The 22,199-nt window shown below is 38.8% G+C and overlaps 1 protein-coding gene across 2 annotated transcripts in view; it reads left to right on the forward strand.

Annotated features, from left to right (window-relative positions):
- Positions 1-22,199, forward strand: part of man1a1 (mannosidase, alpha, class 1A, member 1) — a 119,199-nt gene that overhangs the window by 85,132 nt on the left and 11,868 nt on the right. For both annotated transcript variants that reach the window (XM_066707643.1, XM_066707638.1), the window contains 3 exons: positions 13,086-13,209; positions 13,758-13,851; positions 20,728-20,843. In XM_066707643.1, the coding sequence (XP_066563740.1) occupies positions 13,086-13,209; positions 13,758-13,851; positions 20,728-20,843 (334 nt within the window). The remainder of the gene's footprint in view (positions 1-13,085; positions 13,210-13,757; positions 13,852-20,727; positions 20,844-22,199) is intronic.

The raw sequence follows: 22,199 nt of genomic DNA on the forward strand, positions 1-22,199 counted from the left end.
GAATGCAATTGACTTTAAAAGTCACAGACCCCTATAGATTTCCTTTTAAGATAACTTTGGCCTGATTGTTGTAACCTGTTAATGTTATAGAATTAATTGCAGAAATATTTATTGTTTCTATTTTACTTTGATTAGTCAATCCTTTTTTTATTTAAATATATAGTTCCTTTTTGTGTTTACTAGTTCAATTCATATTAATAATTATCAGGCTTTTTATTCGCTAAGAAGGGGAAGGTATAAGATGTGTGACTATAGAAGCTCACACTGCATCTAAGGAGGAGAAAGAGGAGACTTATCACAGCTCATCAGAAAACGAGTCATGTACTTCAACAACAGGACTGGTATGGCAAATAGCTTTGCTGTTGAAATGTGGGAAATAAATTGCATTTATATAGGTAACGATGCTTTGCTGAATGTGTTAAGGGTTTTATGCATCTCAGGATAATGAGATGTACAACTTGGGGCCAAAAGCTTGTAGGACTTATTAGTTCTTTGAAATGAGCCTTACTGAAGAAGAGCAGTCATCTCAAGATGCGTCACAGTGTACAAAAAGGTCACTGTTATTAGGCTTTTATGAAAGAAGTGTTTTCAGTGTAGAAGTATTAATTATACCTCACATTCATGCAACCCTTGTGCTACAGAGCTCGAGAGCCCCCGTCAGAGAAAACAATTGATTTAACAATCACTACAATATAACCTTGACCCATTTGTACAGCAGTCCTTTTCCATCCCATTGTTCCCTGTGGGAGAACAGCCGGCTCATAATACTTTCATGTTCCCGAAGCCGCTTCCCTTTTCCCAGTCATGTCAATCAACACTGAAATTAATTGCAGCCCACAGTGCACGGAGCGGGAGCCTGATCGTGCTGCAGTTTTCACACAAAGCTTGTTTGAAAAAGCGATTGCTGGTAATTGACCAGAAGACGCAAGGAAATCCGAACGAACGAGCCAAGGTTTATGTGCTGTATAAATTGCAAACTTTTCAGTTTAATGGACGTTTAAAGATAATAGCTTTTCCATAACCAATCGAGGAGAAAAACGTCTATCTCGAGTCCCTTATTGGATCAAAAAATAACACCGTAATAATGAAGATGCATTAATTGTGTTGTCTGATTTTGTTAGGTTTTCTTTCCTTCTCTTATTCTTTATATAAGAACGTGCAGTTTATTTACTTACTAATTTCTGCACAAAACCCTTTTTATTTGTTTTCTTTTTCATTTTGGTGCGGAAGATGCATGTGCAGCTATTGACGGAGTTCTACGTTTAACAGTTGATTGAATTAACTGTCAGATAATGAAAGGTTGGTGCTCCTTCACAAGAGCACAAAGATTAGTTTAATTAGGATCTTTTTTTCTTCCTGCATGGAGGGACTTTGAAAATGTTTGTGTTTGAAAGGATTATCTAACAAGACATATACCCATTTTTGTGTTCCATTTTCTTGAAGCAGAAATATATAAATGTTATTATTTAATGTTTTTTAAAGTCAATTTCACAATTATGTTGGAAACTTCTTGGAAACTCTGTACACCCTCCTTCTCCCCCCCAAGAAAATACATGACGTTCATGGTATTTATAATTGTTTAATTTAACTTAAACCCACCCTACATGAGCACACCATGAATTTTATCCCGATGTTATGCCTTATATTAAAATAAAAGGGTTTAGTTAATTTATCATTTGTTTTGCAGGTTGTTAAAGAACAAAACTATAGAGAAAATGTACAGTGGGCAAACTTACAAAATCAGCAGGGGATCAAATACTTTTTTCCCTCACTGTATATTTAAATATTAAATACTGTTTAAGTTTCTCAAACAGAGATATTAAGGAAGTAGCCAAAATCAAAAACAAAACATCTGTAGGTGGTCTACAGAAAACAGTAGGCGAACCCCTCCATTTGTGCTTAAGTGGTCTGAAGAACACCAGGAAAGATGAACTAGGTTCATGTAAAGCCCTGTAGTGTAGATCACACTATTTGTAAAGTACATCCATCAGTACCACCTGCTTGTTATTCATTTTTGTTCACTGCTGCAACATAATTTTCACAAAAATAATATCCTTACAAAGCAGAATAAAATTGAAACCATGACACACTGGAAAGTCTCCCGGAGATTAATACATTGGGTTTCAAGGACTACAGTGAACTCAGCAGGAAGTTCAGGAACTCATAAACATCTGCTGTTAATATAATAATCATGATAGTAATGCTAGATAAAAGAGAGCAAATACAGTTGCAAGCAGAAAAAAGTAGGAGGCAACCAAGTAGAGCATATAGGCTAGTTGAAATAAATTTCACTAAGCAAAATACATAAATTGAGCAATATTTTTTAAGATTGTGCTGCTACTTTGGAGAAATGCAGTGTATGATTAATTAGCTTAAGTTTGTGGATGTCACTAGTAAGCTTAGTGTTCTGGTAATTTGTGGAGTTTTCATATTCCCATCAGCTTCTGCAAGCTTGTAAAGTTTCATGACTTTTGGTGGCACGTGGTTCCATTTCTTGGCTGAAGTGAAATATAGCATCATCATTATGATCTTACCCATAATCATAATAAACATGGGTGTCTGTCAGCATTGGCACTTGGTCACCTAATTATGTGCTGTATAGTTTAGTTACCCTTAGGTCAGCATGGCAAAAGACAGCTGTGCTGTAATGTTTTGGTTTCCACTGATTTGCTCCCAAAGTGAAACCGTGCAGCAGCCCTTCGCACAGCAGCATTCAGAAAGCATGCCGAAGGCAATGCAATCTGTCCCAGTCCCTCATAGAGTATATTGCACAGAGCGCGGCTCGGCAACTTGACTGTCTGGACAAATGGTCTTGTGGTTGCAGTCATCTCATCCCGAACAAACTGCCTGGTTTAATAATTTTAACTTTTATTGCATTTAGGCAGGTTAAGGCAAGTTAAACTGATGTTAGCCTCTGCTGGAAAGGACACTGACGTAACCATCCTTTATCTTGCTTATGGCCTTAATGAAAAAGGAAACTTGAGGGGAGCACTGCAGAGATAAGATGAACTAAACGGGTTCATAAGAAGTATTTTGTAGTTTCAGCAAGTCGCAACTTTTACTCTATGATCTATATTGGCCAGACAAACGGATCAGAAATCAGACTGAAATAAATGCAGGATTTAGCAGGATTTAAAATGACGCGTCTCATATGGTACAAAACTCAACATACCCAGGAGGTCAATTTACATTACAACAATCTCTACAAACTTTTAAAGGGCATGCCTTTAAAAACCATATGCATTAAAATCTTAGGCCTTCTTTTTTCTCAAAGATTAGAACTTTTATTGTTGCCTGAAGAAACAAAACTGAACCCATTTGCAAACACAGGAGAGTGTGCAGCATACAAATATGGACGCTTTCCCAGGCCTTAAACACTGGTAACTGCTTTAAATCAGCCCCTCTGACACCGAGTTTAGTAGCATCTTAAGTGCTCAAGCTCCTTGGACACATGGTGTACCATCAGTCATTTGGTGGCAGACAAGAGACTACTGGCTTCTTACAAGATTACAATGAATGGCTTTCATGATCTTGAAATGTATTTGAACTTAAATACTTTTTTCCCCTCACTGTATATATAAAGTTATTTGATCCCCTACTGATTTTGTACGTTTGCCCACTGACAAAGAAATGATCAGTCTATAATTTTAATGGTAGTTGTATTTTAACAGTGAGAGACAGAATAACAACAAAAATTATAAAGTTATAAATTGATTTGCATGTTAATGAGGGAAGCTTCCACTGTGATGCAATTTAATCCCACACAAAAGTGTCAAACTATTCATTTGATAATTCTATTGTACAATCTAGTAAAAATGTTTTATCGCTCTGCCAGTGTGCTGTCTATGCTTCAGCAATGGTTAGCTTCAGCTCTTACATTTAGATAACATTATACATCATATATGTGAAAACAGTGAACTGTGAAAACAGCCAATCACAGAGCAGTTTAAATGTTTTGCCACCCAGCCTGTGTCCCAAATCGCACACTTGTTCCCTACACCTTTCGACAAGTGAACACTTCACGTTGTGCTGACGTCACAGTGTGCACTTGAGTGGGCCACGGTGTAGGGTGACGCTAAAAGCGTTCAATGGGACACGCTTCAGTGTCCGCATTTAGCGCCTTTGCCTTTGACCTAAAACGTACCTATGCAGTCTTTTCTTGTCATCTGTCTCTGTATTTAATTAAAATAATAATTTTGAAATACATTGTCCATTTAATATCACCTAGTTTTATAGGATACTACTTCAGTAATTAATTAATTGATAGGTGCCGAAACGTTTTTGGGCTGAACTTTCTAATCATATTTAAATCATGATTATATAATTTTATATTATCTATTTATTATTATATCCTTTACATAATTTAACAATTTCTACAACTGTCTAGCTAGCATTACATTACATTTATAGACCCCCGCCACTGCCATTTTCCCAAATTACTTGTCTCCGCCTTTAACGCAAGGATTTCTGGGACTTCAGTGCTAAAACACTTCTGCATAAGTGTACTCTTCTGTACATTCCAAAAAAGGGAGCATTGAAAGGCACAAACAGCTCGATTGGCTCCGTCACTTGTTCCCTAAGGGATTGGCACACCCCTTAAGATGGCCACCGTAGTTCTTCCGCCCCGCAAGGGAAGGGAACGAGGGAACAAGTCTGTGATTTTCAACGCAACCCCATAGAATTGACAGCTTTTAAAAAGTGCTATAGGTCATAACCTCTGATTCTGGGCCAAATCATTGTAGATGGGTTGGGGCGGTCATGTTGAGTGTTAAATGTAGCGAATAGGCTTCACTTTTTAATTTTTGTTCCTCCCACTGTAAAGAGATTTGTTAATCTTATCCTTCCCCCTGTGTGTTAAAAGTTGGTGCATTGTGTGACGGTGTCAGAAAACCACACAAGATGTTCTCTTGTTCAACAAGAGGTGGCTTAAAAAACTAAAGATCCTCTCCCAAATTTGAGACTTTCAAATTGCATAAGCATTCACAAGAGGGAGGCGTATTACACAAATACAATGGTAAAAGCCAATGCGTGCCGTTACAGTCTGTCTGCACTTTTTGCATCTCAGTTACTGGAATTTATTAGAAACTTTAATGATGTAGAATGAAAAAGTTAGTTTGTATCCAGTAGAGCCATAACACTGATGAAATTAGAATCTGTAGGCCTTAAAAAATAAAAAAAAATAAAAAGTGTTTAATTTCTTGAAGCATTAAAGAGCAATGGCAACCTAAAACCCAATTAAAACATCAAGTAAAACGGTTTTATTTCAGTCAATAAGTAATTACCTCTAGATCTGTTTTGGGAATGAAAAAAATCTTTAATATTGAAGGTGTGGGTTAATTTATATTGCAAAAGTCTGGCATTGCCTAATATATTATAAATACTTATTTTCCCTGTTTTTCCACCACCTTTGCAATGCTGAGCTAATTGACTTATTGAAAAGGACATAAAATATTCATTGGCTTCATTACAGTTGTTATTCACAAATGTTCACTCTGTAGCCACTGTACGTATCCAGTCTTGTAAACGATAAGGTGGATTATAGACTAGAAAAAGATCCTGTTTTTAGACTAGTGTGCAAATAGCTTGGCTTCCAGTTTTTTTAATTGCCTTCATAAGAATTTGCTGTGCATAGTTTAACTAAGTGTTTATTTGTTAGCGGCCCTGTCCTTTTTCTGCTGGAATGTGTTGTAATTAAGGAACCTGCCTTTGCAGATCTTAAATGTGACTTTTAAACCCCTCTAACTGCTATGATAATGATCTAGCAGAATTGATTTTTTCAAGGTGCACTTAGCTGTGAAATGTGTGGAGTTTAAGGTGTGTAGTGTCATTGAGAATTTCCCCTCTCTACTTCTCCACTGCCGCTTTCTGTGGCCATTTGTATGTAATCCCGCCTCTTTCAAAAGTATAACCCTAGTTATCTGTAATGGTTAGGAGTAGCAGTGGTAGTAGTTGTGTTTATAGGCCCAGAGTCTGAACAGAAACGTGTTCTAGAAGGTAACCCAGATTCTGCTGAATAGGGTAGAATCGCCACCTATGTGTTTGAGGTAACTGCAAGAATTCCCTCCAATATGTAGGCAGCAAGAGATCTGGATAAATGCAATGCCTGCATTGATAAAAACTGATCTGTGATCTTCGAGGCTCACGGGATACATAAAGCATATCCTGCAGAGACATGTTATGTATACCATCTTTCATCTTTAAAAAGCATTACGCATTTAACTTTCTATACAGTTTATTTGCAGCCACAAGACCCAGGAAAATATAAGATAAACTGAATCTGCATTAGTTTAATGATAGTGTCCAAAGGCAGACTGACGTGACGACTCTTATTTATTGCATGACTTCTCGTAAACCTGATGTGCTGCATCAATGCACAAATGACGCTTGTGCAAAATAAAATTGATGAAACATTCATAGACTGAGCTACATCCTTTAGGAACAGCAGTGCTTCGAATACAGCTTTGCTCATTTGAAGGAAGAGACCTGCGTGCACTACTGTTTTCTAAGAGCAGTTTGATTACAGATTTGAATATGACCTGAATGTGGTGGATCATGCAGTGATAGAAAAGTAAGCATGTGTTGTATGCTTTTTCTTTTTTAAATGATCACACAAATGTGCAGATTATGGTGTATGAACTCTTTTACCAAAAGGAGTTTCCTGGAGACATTAATATACATATTATATATATATATACATTATCATCTCAAAGAAAGTGTAATTTTGCCTGTCCGTCCCCCTTAGATTTGCTCCCGGTTTTCTCTTGTAGGCTGTTTTCTCTCATGGCAGCAGTGATCAGCTGGCAGAAGCAGTGCTGTAGCTATTAAAGCAGCGCCTATTAAAACAGGCCTATACTTATGAGGGGACCAGTTGCTTTAGAAACAGGCGGTTCCCTTTGCTTCAGCATTATATTGACTATATAATGCATGAGTGGTGGTACCTATTCACATTTGCAGGAGAAAGCTCATAAAAAGGTTGTTTGTGCTCCAAACAAATGGCCCCAGAGGAGGACAGAGATCCCATTGTATGGCAATTGCAAGGGCATCATACCATTTTCACAGGAAAATATTAATTGCATGTATTTGCCCCAACTGTCCATTGGCTAAAGCCTGTGCAAATGAAATGGAAAAAAATGTATAAAGAAGGGTAGCTAGGATAGTTTTTTTTTTTTTTTTTTTTTAATCCATTATTTATTTTCAAACCCACTGTTTTCTTCCTTTTAAAATAGAAATGACTGTCATGTCACTCAGTCAGTCTCTGAAGTTTTGGGAATCCCATCTGTCTCAGTGGCCTCTCTGCCCATTTGCCTGGTATTTGTTTCTGTTTAGGATATCTTAGGTTTTTATTTCAGTAATGGTCTTAGGTTGCATGAGAGACATCAGTCATTTATTTATTTTTATATTTAGGTTAAAAATGGTAGAAAAAAAAAAATCTGTTTGCCGTATGTATGAGAAAAACATTGCTTGTGCCTCCAGCTGCTGCATAGATGGGAAGCATCTTCAGTCAATTCTGATTAAATGTATCTTGAATGGGGCATTGAGTGCAGCTTTGACATCACTGAAATGCTGCTCTTCAAACGGGCTGCGATTTCAAGAAGGAAACGCCTGCAGCTACGTCCCCTGTTCTTGTTTGTTTTCCTAAGAAAAACATCATGCGCATCCGAAACAGTCCTTTTATTTATGTACATTATTTATCTTCAGATTAAAGGTGAAAATGCTGCCATTCACTATATTGGAGGATAAATATTTATCTTTTTAGTACTTTTGCACCTGTTTAAGGTAGGTCATTCAATTTAAATATAATCTAAAAATAGTCGTTACTCAAGAAAACACAGCATTTTAAACCCTTTTTATGTTGGCATTTCTTTTTTCATTTTCTTACAGCTGGGTAAGGCAGTTTATACTTTTGTGCTGAAGCCGGCATGACAATTAATTTCCTTGCCAGATTGAAAGCAAGGCGGGCGGCAGCACTCTGATGCTGGCCTTGCTTAGTGCAAGTGTGCAAGTGCGGTGGGCTGGAAACTATGGCTCCAGTGCCCCTGGGACTGAGAGAGCTGGTTTTCATGCCGGTTGAAGATGATGCTACCTCGATTTGGAATGAAGATATTCTTGGAGTGCTTCCAGGTCCGAATACCCACCTGAGTGTGGAACAGAATTAGGTTCTGTTCCTACGAGCTACACTGTGTTTTTATCCCTTGCACATGTGCCTAGGCCTGCTGTTGCATTTCCGAGAGGAACCTGAGGAGATGAATAGCAGTGGTTAAAAGATCAACTAATTATATTCAATTCCGATGTTCAGACTTCCTTCTCCCATTCCACCCTCCCAATCATGAAGTGCAATCTTTTTCTTTTTCTTTTTTTTTTTTTCCTCCACCCTTTCAGGCTAAAATGATCTTGGTATGTTTCTTAAACCTTGTCGGCTGTTTAATGCTTGTGTGGTGACTTCAGTGCTATGCTTCAGCCCCCACAGAAAATAAATTAATCCCTTTATTGTGTTTATTTATTATCCAGTTAGATTTCAAGTCAGGTCTGTTTTTTTCTTTCTTTTTTCTTTCCTTTTCTTGTGTTCTTTTTAAAAGTCACACTCATGGGTCCAACTTGAAGTGGCTCTTTTTGCAGCCAGTCCTGATTTAACCTAAATGTGACTGAGTGAATGTAAATGGCTGATGTTCTGCTACGACGCAGATGGAAAGCTGCAGATGAGAGGAGAGGGATGTAGAAACTCAAAGGAGCAGAAAATTATCTCTGTTCAAAAGGCCTAAATCCTTCTTTTAAATGGTTGTTAGTTAGGAACATCGGGGATTTTACAAACCGTTTTGAAGATTTCGTTACTCCTGAAACTATTAATTTTTTTTAATGCATTATAAGGTTCTTCTAAATTGTTGATAGTACTTCATTGGGCAGAATGAGTTATTTTTCAGTTAATTTATTTCTTACACTGACTGTGAATTTGATTTCTGCATTACCTTCACTTGACTACCATTTTGTCTGAAACTGTGGGATGGGCCATTTGAAGAGAAAATGTAATGAAATTCTGAAAAATTTAAACCAATTCTGTTTAGTTGTTATATTGATGTGAATCTATCTTTGTGTATTTATTGTAACTGTTTAATATGGTTAACGGATGATATTAATCTCCCAATGTAAGTTGGCAGTGCACAAATAACATTGTTAGCATTTGAAGCCCAACTGCATTTGAATTAATTATTACAATAATGGTTTTTGTAAATCCCAAGATACAGCAATAAAGAAGTAATATGTTTTATATAAAAGCCCCATTTTATCTTTTGATAGACCATAGATTACAGCCTTCTCAATCAAATCCAGTTGTACAAGCTCAATCCACCACATGCCATGAACAACCAGTTGTACAAGTTCAGGTTACCCCATGCATACTAATACAGTCATTTATTAAGTATTCAAAAGACAATAGCAGTATACAAGAAACAATGAACCTCAAGGCAGAGGCAGGGTAACATGACTTTAGTAGATTTCTGTAGCATCCTTCATTTGGTAAGAAGCTACATACCAAAATGCTTAGCAAAGTAATAATTCAGTTTTAAATAATTAAAATACTACTAAGGTGTAAATACAAACAAATTATTGCTTTATATACAAAATTGAAACCATTAATATGATAAAGAATTTAATGTTTAATACATACATTTTCCCACAACACAATCAAACTTCTTCTCTTAAAGGCCGGATTATAGGCTATTCATTAATGACACTGTTTTCTGTGGCAATAGAGGTCTACACACACTTTCACCCCTGTGGGAAATTAAATTCCTACATGTATCTTGGATGGGTGCCACGTTCTGTGTGGCTCCTGACCATTTATTTCCTTTTTTTGTTAAGTATATCTAAATGATAGTTTTCACAAAACAATGACACAAGTTTACAAATAAAATATAGGGAAATGTTTGACATGTCCTTTTTTTCTTCTGTGACTTAAGAACATGGTGTCATATGTACCCTTATAGAAACTGATACCAGTCATTTGTTGATTTTTATTATGAACTAGAAAAAAGTGAATCAAGCTGCCACCAGAGGGGTTACATATTTTGGTAACCCTGGTTTACCACATTCCAGTTATGCCCCTGAAAAGGGTTGATCACAGCATATTCACTTTGATTTTAATTAAATGTTTTTTTATATGTATATTGAATGATGTGAGCAATAAAAACTAGAGAATTAACTCTATGGATTGAATTAAGTGCTGTTGAAACAATTTTTTTTAGCTGCTCAAAACATTCAGTGGAAGCAGTAGACACTGTGCAAAGCTGAGACTTGGTGAGTGCACGTGGACTGCACAGTAACTCGTCAATAGATTTGCCATCTTCGGTGGCTGGGCCTGAAAATCACTTTTGCTGTGAATTACTCCTTTGGCCCGGACCGTTTCTTTGGAGTACTTTGCTTGCAGGGCACAGTATGCTGCCATGATTTAGAGTTTTTAATTACAGCCTGAATGGTAGGTGTATATCTCCCACTACTGAAAGAGGGGAAGTGGTAAGCGGAGGAAGAAATACGTTTTTCAAATTGGAAAATTTTATAGCGAATGTGATGCCAAGGTTCTCTACCTATAGGGGGTAAATACAAGCAAATTGACACTGCTCAAGCTGCTATATTATAACAGACCTGTAAATCTAATGTCAGTGCTATTTTGTTCTCCTTTCTTAGACACTGTCATGTTTTATTTTATGTACTGTGCACAGCAGATAATAATGTAGTGGTAGTGTTTTTACAGGAGAAAATCTTTGAGAGACTTGGAAATGCCAAAGTGCACTTGGCTTTTCTGTCTCTCTGAGGTATTCTTCTGGCCCTGCAATAATGATGTGCTAGCACACTTTAGTGAAGGATGGGAGGCAGGGCTGCTGTTTTAAGCTGTGTCCTTGTAAAAAGGGAAAGGAAGGACAGAGCTTTTACAGAAAGTGTGGGTTTATGAATCTTGCATTGTGCTGCTTGATTAAAGCAAGGGCAATGTCATACTGTACTGAATCCTCCACATTTAATTCTGAGGTGGTTTATTTTGTGCATAGATGGGTACATTAATGGAGGAAACTGTGGAGTAATATCTGTAATGTCTCCCCCCCAAAAAGTTTATTGGTATTATTTTTAAGTCAAATGCCATGTGAGCCATGCATCCCATGTTCAAAAACCTACCAGTTATTGTGTAGTGGTCAGCTATCTAATGGTTTGGATGTTTTTTTGCTAATCCCATACAATTAAAATGCATGCTCTAGATTTTATATTATTCAAAGCACATAACTCCTGCAGATACCTTGTGTATATTTGTAACATTTATGGATTCGTGAAATTATTTTTCTTTATTACATTTTTAGAATAAATATTTAGCGATTCCCAAAATTCACATTTTACAGGATTTAATCAATTTTGTAATGAAAAACAAATTATTTGGCACTATCTGTACAAATAGAGCAGATTTGACTCATTACCATTTATATAAACAGTTGCTTCCACAAAGAGGATGAGTGATGGAAGTGTTTTCCCATTACCTCTCTCCCGCTTCCCTCTGTGTAGATAGCAAAACACGAGCTCATGTTTTTTCCGTTCCATGTCAGAAATTAGCAGTGGCAGAATGAATAGGATGGTGTCCTTGTGAGACTGTGATATATTGCTGAAGATCATTGTTATGTTGATGAACGACTTGCATGTGTGCATGTATTCCATTTCAGCTTGATTTCTTTAAATAATAATTAATCACATTAATCATTTAAAGACCACTATTGGACAACCAATAGGGTTTTCCAATGTAGAATCAATTTAGGATTGGTGTGTTTGCATGGTATCGACAAATGTTTCATTGTGCAGTATGTTACAAGGTTCCGATGGTACTTATGAATGCTCTGATGTCGTCATCCCAGGCTTGATCTTGACTCTTTCTGACTACTTGATTCTTGTCACCTGCCTGGGACATTGGAGACAACACTGGTGTCAGATTGCAACACATAGTGAAATACCCCGGCTTTTCTTGTTTTTGGAACAACAAAAAGAGCCATTGATTTGTATCCATTTCTATTGCTATTGGAGCAAAGTATTGGAACACTAAAGTTATAACTCTTAAGCAGTTAAATTGAATAAGTGTTGCTTTTGTGGGAATCTGCCACAGTGCACAAAAGTTTGTACAGCCTGCTGTCTTTTGCATGCAACCTACTTTAATTCATGCTGTTAGTACCACTTATCAAGAGTATTTTTTTATTATTATTTTTTTATAGATGTTTTTAAATCCCATGTACTGTATTTTTATAAATGTACCTCAGAGCTTGCTGTGGCTGGAGCACCTCACAAATCCTCCTCCTCACCTTCGGTGTTCTGAAACATGTTTGAGTCGAAATATGAATGTCATTGAACAAAGAAACAAACTGTAATCACTTATTTTCTTTTTAGCTTTTTACAGCGAATTGTTCTTGTTCTTGGTTATATTTTTTTAAACTAAATTACATTTAAAATAAATAATGGCAGAGTGCAGTAATTAAAAGCTTGTCAGATGTCTCCAAGGTGTTCTAGCTATTGTGTATTTACAGCACAGTGGCTGCACTGACAGGAATCTCACCACCTCAGGAATACTAATCTTCCGTTTCAGAGTTGAGATGCACACTAATATCTCTGGTTTCGGGGGTTAATGCGCTTTAGATTTTTCCCCCCCATTCTATCAGCCTGTAATCCGAGCAATCTTTAATTCACCCGATTGCTTTATACACTGTTGATGAAACATGTCCTGTATACTTTGTCTTCTGCACAAAAGGTTTAATAACTTAAGTGACAATGGCTATTATTTGTGGAAGCCAAGATTATGCACTGTTAGCTGACTGACAGCCAACTATTTGTCTTAATAATTGGCACTGGCATACGAAGCGTAATCTCAGGAGTTCGGCTCAAAATAGTTAACTGGATGAGTCCGTAAAAAAACGTACACATCAGGATAGGTCAAAATCTGCATATCCTTTAATCATCTACAGTCCTTTGTGGTTCTCTAGCGATGGATGATATTGTAAGTGTAAGAGCTGCCAGGTGATCTCTGTGTGTGTTGGCTGTGTCTGATGCTCCCATGTCCTTATGCGTTTCAGTGGGATTGGCAGGAACTGGCCCTGGGCGTCGGGTGGCAGCAGTATCTTGGCAGAATATGGAACTCTCCATCTGGAATTCATGCACCTGAGTAAACTTTCTGGGAACCCTGTTTTTGCAGAGAAGGTACAAATTCAATGTGCACTTTACACTTTTACCATCAGTCTCCTTAAGATAACTTTCAAGATTCCAGACAACATACACATCACATCGCCTTGCACTCACAAGCTAGGATATAAGTTACAAGCTGCTTTACATACAGAGGACAATATCTTCAGTGTGCCACTTCTTTTTAGTCAAGTGCTTTTAATAAGGCTATTAATCAAGATCTTAAAACGTGAAGGTGCCTGTTTGATACCACTTTACTCAGTCTTTCAGTATGGCTGCCTTTTGTAGGAGGACTTGCAAATGAAAACATTGTGCCTACTAAAGCACCTCAAACGCACAGGTGCCACACCAAAGATATGTACTTAAACATGTAACTTTAAAAAGTAAGTGTAAAATATAAAAATGGAAAATAAACATCTCTGTGTATTGGCTTTCAAGGACGACTGAAGTTATCAGAATTGTCCATTCTAAAGCAGTCTCTGGTTAACCCTGGCCTGGCTCTTTCCTTTTTTTTTTTTTTACTGCAATGCGTGTTTTTCTCAAAACTTTTCTTTCCCCTATAACAGGTAATGAATATTCGCAAGGTTTTGAATCGTTTGGATAAACCACAGGGGCTGTACCCAAATTATTTAAACCCTAACAGCGGACAGTGGGGGCAACGTAAGTCAGCTTTTTTTTTTTTTCTAAATTTGTATCTTCTCGTTATCTTTGTCTTTTTTATGGTTGGTCTGTTCACGAAGAATGCAAGACAAGTTGTATTTAAACTCCTACAGGTGAGCTTCTGCTGATGCTCAGCAACTCCTGTCCCCATTCAAATTCCAGATACCAGCCCATTAACAAAAGGAGAATTAGTGTGTGTGTGTACTTGTGTATATATAGTGCATCCAGGAAGTAATCACAGCGCTTCACTGTTTCCACATTTTGTTATGTTACAGCCTTCTTCCAAAATAGATTTCCCTCAAAATTCTACAAACAATTCCCCATAATGACAATGTGAAAGACGTTTGTTTGAAATCTTTGCAAATTTATTAAAAATAAAAAACAAAAAGGCACATGTACATAAGTATTCACAGCCTTTGCTAAATACTTTGTTGAAGCACCTTTGGCACCAATTACAGCCTCAAGTCTTTTTGAGTATGATGCTGCAAGCTTGGCACACCTATTTTTGGGCAGTTTCTCCCATTCTTCTATGCAGGACCTCTCAAGCTCCATCAGGTTGGATGGGGCGCGTCGGTGCACAGCCATTTTCAGATCTCTCCAGAGATATTCAATCGGGTTCAAGTCTGAGCTCTGGCTGGGCCACTCAAGGACATTCACAGAGTTGTCCTGTAGCCACTCCTTTGTTATCTTGGCTGTGTGCTTAGGGTCGTTGTCCTGTTGGAAGAGGAACCTTCGCCCCAGTCTGAGGTCCAGAGTGCTCTGGAGCAGGTTTTCATCAAGGATGTCTCTGTACATTGCTGCATTCATCTTTCCCTCGATCCGGACTAGTCTTCCAGTTCCTGCTGCTGAAAAACATCCCCGCAGCATGATGCTGCCACCACCATGCTTCACTGTAGGGATGGTATTGCCCAGGTGATGCGCGGTGCCTGGTTTCCTCCAGACATGAGTTCAATCTTTGTTTCATCAGACCAGATAATTTTGTTTCTCATGGTCTGAGAGTCCTTCAGGTGTCTTTTGGCAAACTCCAGGCAGGCCGTCATGTGCCTTTTACTGAGGAGTGGCTTCCGTCTGGCCACTCTACCATACAGGCCTGATTGTGGAGTGCTGCAGAGATGGTTGTTCTTCTGGAAGGTTCTCTCTCCACAGAGACACAGTGGAGCTCTGTCAGAGTGACCATCGGGTTCTTGGTCACCTCCCTGACTAAGGCCCTTCTCCCCCGATCGCTCAGTTTGGCCGGGTGGCCAGCTCTAGGAAGAGTCCTGGTGGTTCGAAACTTCTTCCATTTACGGATGATGGAGGCCACTGTGCTCATTGGGACCTTCAATGCTGCAGAAATGTTTCTGTACCCTTCCCCAGAACTGTGCCTCGATACAATCCTGTCTCGGAGGTCTACAGACAATTCCTTAGACTTCATGGCTTGGTTTGTGATCTGACATGCACTGTTAACTGTGGGACCTTATATAGACAGGTGTGTGCCTTTCCAAATCATGTCCAATCAACTGAATTTACCACAGGTGGACTCCAATCAAGTTGTAGAAACATCTCAAGGATGATCAGTGGAAACAGGATGCACTTGAGCTCAATTTTGAGTGTCATGGCAAAGGCTATGAATACTTATGTACATGTGCTTTTTTATTTTTAATAAATTTGCAAAGATTTCAAACAAACTTCTTTCATGTTGTCATTATGGGGTATTGTTTGTAGAATTTTGAGGAAAATAATGAATTTAATCCATTTTGAATGCCATACAGGATTCCTGCACACACAACTGGGAGCACGTTGTTGATATTTATAAAGCTTTCAACCCTGTCTGTTCGGTGAAGCATCTGGCTTTCTTAGCGGAGCCTCATGGCAGGATCTCTGACGGACAGGGCTGGATGCCCGCCAGCTCCCAAGCAGATTCCTTTAGTCCAGTTATCCGCACCGCAGCCTGCCAGTAATCTGCCGCACTGTGCCTCCACAGCTCTCTGCTGTAATGTAAATAATAACAGGGCTAATTACAGTAGAGTCCCCAAAGGTCAAACATTTCCTTGGTCATCAGTTGAATTTTGGTGGGGGGGGTTAAACACTAAATGTCAGTTAAATGTTTTGATGGGAGGTTGTTGTTTTTTTGGTTCTGTTTTTTATTTCAAGCATCTTTTCCCTGTGTTGTCTTGCACTGTTCCCATCTTGTACATAACCCCAAGTGATGTAATTTGTACTGCTTTTACACTGATTGGGCACCAGTGCATGGACTGTTTTCTCAATTCATTGTTCAAACTTTTTTTTTTTTTCTTTCCACAAACTATGATGCCTTGTAAAAATTAGCCAGGATCCTTATGTGAAGATAATGAAGTGTAATGTTTACATGCATAAGCCATTTAGGTTTACATGTTCTAGCTCCAGGTTTTCAATAGGAGAACAATTTGTAACACTATTTATTGCTGAAAAGAGTGTAAACTGGCTGAACTGAGACCTTATTTGTGCTCATTACGGTTTGTGTTAATTACAACTGTTTGGGCAGTGTAGCCATGTTTCCACTGTGAAATTCCACTCTAGTCATGGTACACATTATTTGACAGGGCTCTTACTGTTAAGATGGTATTTATCTTACACCTGGTCTCTAATCAGTGCTAATTAGAAACTGATTTAGAACTGAGCTAGTGTGTGTCCGCCTTGTCATGGCGGTCACTGCAGCTCACCTGACAGGAAGTGAAGAAGCCTGCTACATTAAATTCCGTCCATGAAGCCGTGGGGTCTGGGAGCAAACTCCTGCCAGGTTTCTGCAACTAATTCTTTAGATCCTTGAAGAAACTGCTTAATTGGATTCGGGCATAAATTATTCTCTCATTACTCATTGAACTATGATTTGGCTGATTTGGTCTTCTCTCCCTTTTTTAGCCCCTCCTGTGTTCTTAACCCCTTAATGAATGAGAGACAGTTCTTAACAATTACATATTCTTAGATTTGTAGATAAATCGTAGTAATTTACTGCACTTGACTTGGTGACCTGAAATATCTAACATGGTGTGTGACTTGAATACAAAGCTGCAGAGGAAGTCTCTTAAGGCTGAGGCTAGTATTGACATCTCTTTCATTTGGAGGTTGTGCTGCTAACAGCATTAATGGAGTGCACTTGGGGTCTGTTTACTATTAATGGTGGAGCTCTTTTGGCAAAGGATAGTCCATTGTCTTATTTGTGTCTCTGGCTTTGTAATAGTTTTATTTACATAGTTATCTTTGAAAGCATTTTCTGTGTCATTTAATCTAACAGTAGGTCAGGCATTTAGTGCTAGATGAAAGATGTGTAAAAATGAGTGATGGGGTTTCTAATTTATTGATGTGCCTTTTTCCTAAAAGCCAGAGGTGATGGGGTAGGGGGGGCTAATGAAGTGCATCTCTTATAGCTGTGTTCAAGTGAGCTCAGAGAAGTGTGCAGGGTAATGGAGAGAGAAAATAAAGGAGAATTCTGGTAGAATTAATTTAAGCAGTTTTATCATTTTTAAAAATGAAAAATTGAATTGTAAAAAAAAAAAAAACTGTGACCAAGAGAGGAGTACAGCGCAGCAGCCCTTCCTGAGGCACACTTAACTGGAGCAGTAACCTTCCGCTGATGGAGAATGCCATCCTGAACGAGTCTGCAGAGAGTCGATTCCTTATCCGGACTTGGAGCTCCAGCTGGTGAGCCCAGGCCTGGAGGGGAGAGTGTCAGCACGGCCTTATTTTCCAGCTATGTGATCGCTATGGAAAGACTGGAACTCCAGCATCTCATACAGTTGGGGGTCTTCTAAGATCATCTTGTGCTTGCTCAAAGGTTCCTGTCTCATGGGCCTAATGGACTGAAACCTGCTGTATTATATAGCCCTGCATAAATGGGGATGGCGCTGAGGACACAGCTGTAAGCAACTCACTTCAGTGACACATCACTGTCCTTAGCTTGGGTGAGCCAACCAATGTGAAACGTGTGGGTAAATGCTGATTGAGCTCACAGGGTTCTCCTTCCACACACAACCTCATTATAATGACATGGTCACTGTCGGTAGCAAGTGTTATGGGTGGCAGCACATTTTTTTTTGTTTAAACCTGATGAATGGGGTTTGCCTTTGGAGCTTTGTACATAAGACCATGACTGACAAGCCAAGATCACTACAGAAGACCATGAGGGAGAGAGAGAGACGGACAGAGAGGGAGAGAGAAGGAGTTTTTTTTTAAATTTGCATATTGATGATTTTTATGTAGGTCATTCTACATATACACCTTGCTTTTTCTTTCTCAGTACTTCATAAAAGAAGTAACACATTAAGCCTTTTTTACAGTAACATGTAATTGCTTCCTGGAATCTCAAAATTACTCCTGGAAATGGGTTTCTTTGCCGAGATGGATATTCCTCTTCGACATCTGGTCTGACCCATGCCAACAGCCTCTTTCTGCACAGGGAAGAAACTGCAGGATGTCCTTCAACTCTCTTGAGGAGGCAAACTCACAGTACTTCCCTAATGGAGTTCCAAATAAGACTGGAGCTAATTAAGATCATTTTGTTATTGTTGTTGCTATTGTTTATTTTATTTTTTTTCACCGGAGTGAAGTATAGAATGAGTCCCCAAGGACAGTAGCCCCAGAATTTCAACAGAATGTGTCACTTTTGCCAGTATATGTCGTCTCATCCTCTTCTGATGACACTGCTTCATTGTGAAGAGCAAGCCACAGGCTCGATCACTGCTTTCATCTTCACAATCTTCGCCAAGATCCTTACAGCACTTATCCCTGGGATCGATAAGTTTTTATGTTTACTTGTTTAAATGGGAAGAGCCCTGGACAGGTGATTACGCTGGGGCCAGCAGCTACATGTACGATTAATTCAGAGACTACGAAATACATGGAAGTCAACGTGCAGCATGTCAACAAAGTAAATATTGATTGCCATATCAGTTAAATTAATTTGTAGAGAAGTATTATTGCCTTCAGCTTGAAATTCCTTTCTTGTACAGCCAGCCTGTGTGTGTGTGTCTGAAGGGAGGGGGCGGGCGTATTTTTTATGAGGCATCGGGGCAAGATTATCTGCAGCTCTGACAGGAGAATTAGCAGGAGGAGATTCTCATGTGGGTTTTTATTGATTAATTAAAAAAACTGCGTAGGTTCCCTGGCTGAGACTGCTTTCATCGCTGCAGCTTGTAAACAAAACAACCAAAGTAGTAATAAAATATCCTAAAATAATATCCCAAACACCAGAATAATATGATGGCTTATTCTTCATACAGGCTGTATGCTCTTTCTTATCCTTAGATTAGTCAGCCCACACTTATCCTTAGATGATTTATTTTCTGCCTCGTCATACGCTGTTCATCCTGAATACATCCTGAATTCAGTGTGCTGAAAAAATGGGTTCCTTTCCTTGGGGCACTGTGTGTGTATTGTCAAGTACAGCTGCCAGCCTGCTCCCCTTCCCTTTTAGTAGCCCAGTAAAGCCCATGGGATTCCACTACCCCCACTGCACACCAACAGCAGTGGTTGGGCATACTGACAGAGGCCGAGATGCACAGACAGAGAGATGGGACACACTCCTTCCATCAGACACTTGCCGATCACCCAGAGGCATGCTGTGGGTGGCACTGTGCAGCTGGGCCACCAGCTGTAGGACTCAAGACAGAGAACGGACGCACAGCTCTTACTGAAGAGCAATCGTCAGCCTGGGCTTTCCCAGTAGCAGCAGCAGCAGCAGTCTTTTTCGCTAATATAACCCAAGTTAGGTCAAGTGGTTTTGAAAGTGCAATTTGGTAGTAGTAGTACAAATAACAAATATTTATAGTGGCAAGATAGAGAAGCAGCTTTTAGACCCAGGTTTTGTATCCAAGACCTTATTTACTGAAAAATAATTAATTTGCATCACTCAATCAGCTCGAGTTAATGATCATTGAGGATAATGTGAAGAGCAGATTGTTGGAGTCGTTTTTGGTGTGTTTTTTTAATCAGTATTTGGTTATAAATAAGGATTTTGTTGATATACATCTTATTTCTCTTCATGGATTTGTATCCATTGATTACCTGCACACTACAAGGACAACTTGAGACATATTTAATTAATCTCATGATGGATACTCTGAATCTTGGCAACCTTTGTAAATTTATATGCAGTGTATTGACAGGATCAAATGCTTCTGTATCCGGATAATATTTATTGTGGTGTCACAAAAGGTTATTTTCAGGAACTTTCGGTTTAAACCTTAATCTCCAAACAAGGTCAGCTGTTACCTTGATTGAAAAGCAATTCAAGCACAATAATATAATAAATAAATGAAGCTGCTGCCGAACAGCCTCATTTATCTTTTTGACAAAACTGGACTGCTTCATGCAAATAACCACAGTAGTCAGGCCTGTAACATTATCATACTGTAGGCATGCTTCTCTCCTTTCTCCTTATTTAGTCGGTTTGCCAACTCCCTTATATGTGACAAACTGACCTTCTGAAACTTAAAAAGCCAATTACTGCTTCAGTCCTCCCTGCAATTGCTGTAAGAACATATGGAGACATTAAGTTACCAATCATCCTTGTCCAGACATGATAAACCATTAGCATTGAGGAGGATAATCTCATTACAACAAAGGTTCTAATAAGGTTGTCAATATTTAAGGGCGGATGCTTTGTGAGGTTGGCTCCAGGTCCGTCAGTGTCTCCTGTCGTGGTATAATGGCTCTTTCCCATTGTAAACGTGTGTTTGGGATACATTTCTTTATATAAACACGCCTGCAGGCAGAGATTACAGTGGTCATTGTTATACTATATATCATCCTGTCAAGGAGGAAAGCACTTCTGAGGTGCGGATAATACTGCCTGAAGTAAGGGTGCAAATTTTTCGGTCATTCTGTCACTCTGTCATTGACACATCTCTTGTTTTGCAGACCACGTGTCAGTCGGAGGACTCGGGGACAGTTTTTATGAATATTTGCTCAAGGCGTGGCTGATGTCGGACAAGACCGACGAAGAAGGCAGAAAACTGTATTACGACGCTGTTCAGGTAAATGAGACTTCACTCCTCTCGGTCAAAGCTCCCTCTGTACACAGACACCAGGCCCCAGTGGACTGATAAGGGGAAATATCTCTGAACTCCCCTGTGGATGTCAGACCAGGTGCAACAGATAATCTGGTTTTCATTTCTGTGGCATTTCTTTACCCTGTCTTCTCCAGGTGTTACCCTTTTAAACCCAGTATAGACTATAGACTCCTAACTGGGTGGTCTGGCATATTGCTTCTCTTCGTGGTTTATTTTGATTCCCCTGCTCTCCAGTGATTAAATAAGCAACGGTAACGACAAAAATAAGTTTGTGCTTATTCTTCATCTCTTTAGTTTTATCTAATTAAAATGTCCAGGAGACCCCCTTCATTTTGATCACCAGTATATATGTTTGAGAGGAGACTCATACATTCGAAAACATTATTACAAATTACTTGGATTTCCAAGTTTAAGTGGTAATTTCATCCACTGTAGAACACTTAACCCCCCAAATCCCAATTTGCATTGCTAGGGTGAACAGAGCCCTTTGGGAGATGCATATGGCCATTTTATGTGATTCTATCCCCCCTTTCTCCCATTTTCTCTTGGGTTCTGTTGAAGGAGAGAGAACTTGCACTTTGTCTGCTTTATTTAATAGCATTTCTCTGCCGGAAGACTTGTCAGTTTCTCCCCCAGGAGTGTTCAGTCTATAGAGATTGCTGAGCCTGATCATCGGCTGCTCCTTCCACTGCCCCCACCCCCTTCTCCATTATCTTAATGATGCAAGAAGTTTAAAACGCGTCACATGAGTAGGTCAGAAATAATGAACGTCCTTTGAAAGAGTCTTTTATCTTGGGTTTGAGCTTTAAAGGGGAGGCAGCCTGGGTAATACTGTTCTTCTAAGCAAGCGTTTCAAACATTTTTAAAACTGACTTGCTAAATTTCTCTGATTAAAGTAGGTCTGCTTCGCCCCCTCCCCCCTCTCTCAAAGATCATTTAAGGAGGAGTAAGCTGCCCAATTGGGAATAGAATTTACTTTGGTAGCTGCAACCATCTATTTAATGAATGTTACTTATTCTCCTTAGGCAAAACACTGTATAATAGTGTTTTGTATTTTAATTTGATGTAATCTAAATAATATTTTACATAAAAACTCATCCTCTCAAATTAGGTTCTTTAAAGTGAGTGTTTACCTTAAATAAAGGTTAACAGTTTGCACTTGGTGATCTTAAGTGTTGAAACTTAAAATATTCACAGATGTTCAGCACTACAATACAGCATTTTTTTTTGTCTTTACCAAAGTGAAAGCAATTACAGGTTTCCATCATTTTGAAAATATTTGGGCCTACATTCATACGCTTTGTTCTCCATTTTCCTTTT

This window comes from Amia ocellicauda, chromosome 1, assembly GCF_036373705.1.
Source record: "Amia ocellicauda isolate fAmiCal2 chromosome 1, fAmiCal2.hap1, whole genome shotgun sequence".
Lineage (NCBI taxonomy): Eukaryota > Metazoa > Chordata > Actinopteri > Amiiformes > Amiidae > Amia > Amia ocellicauda.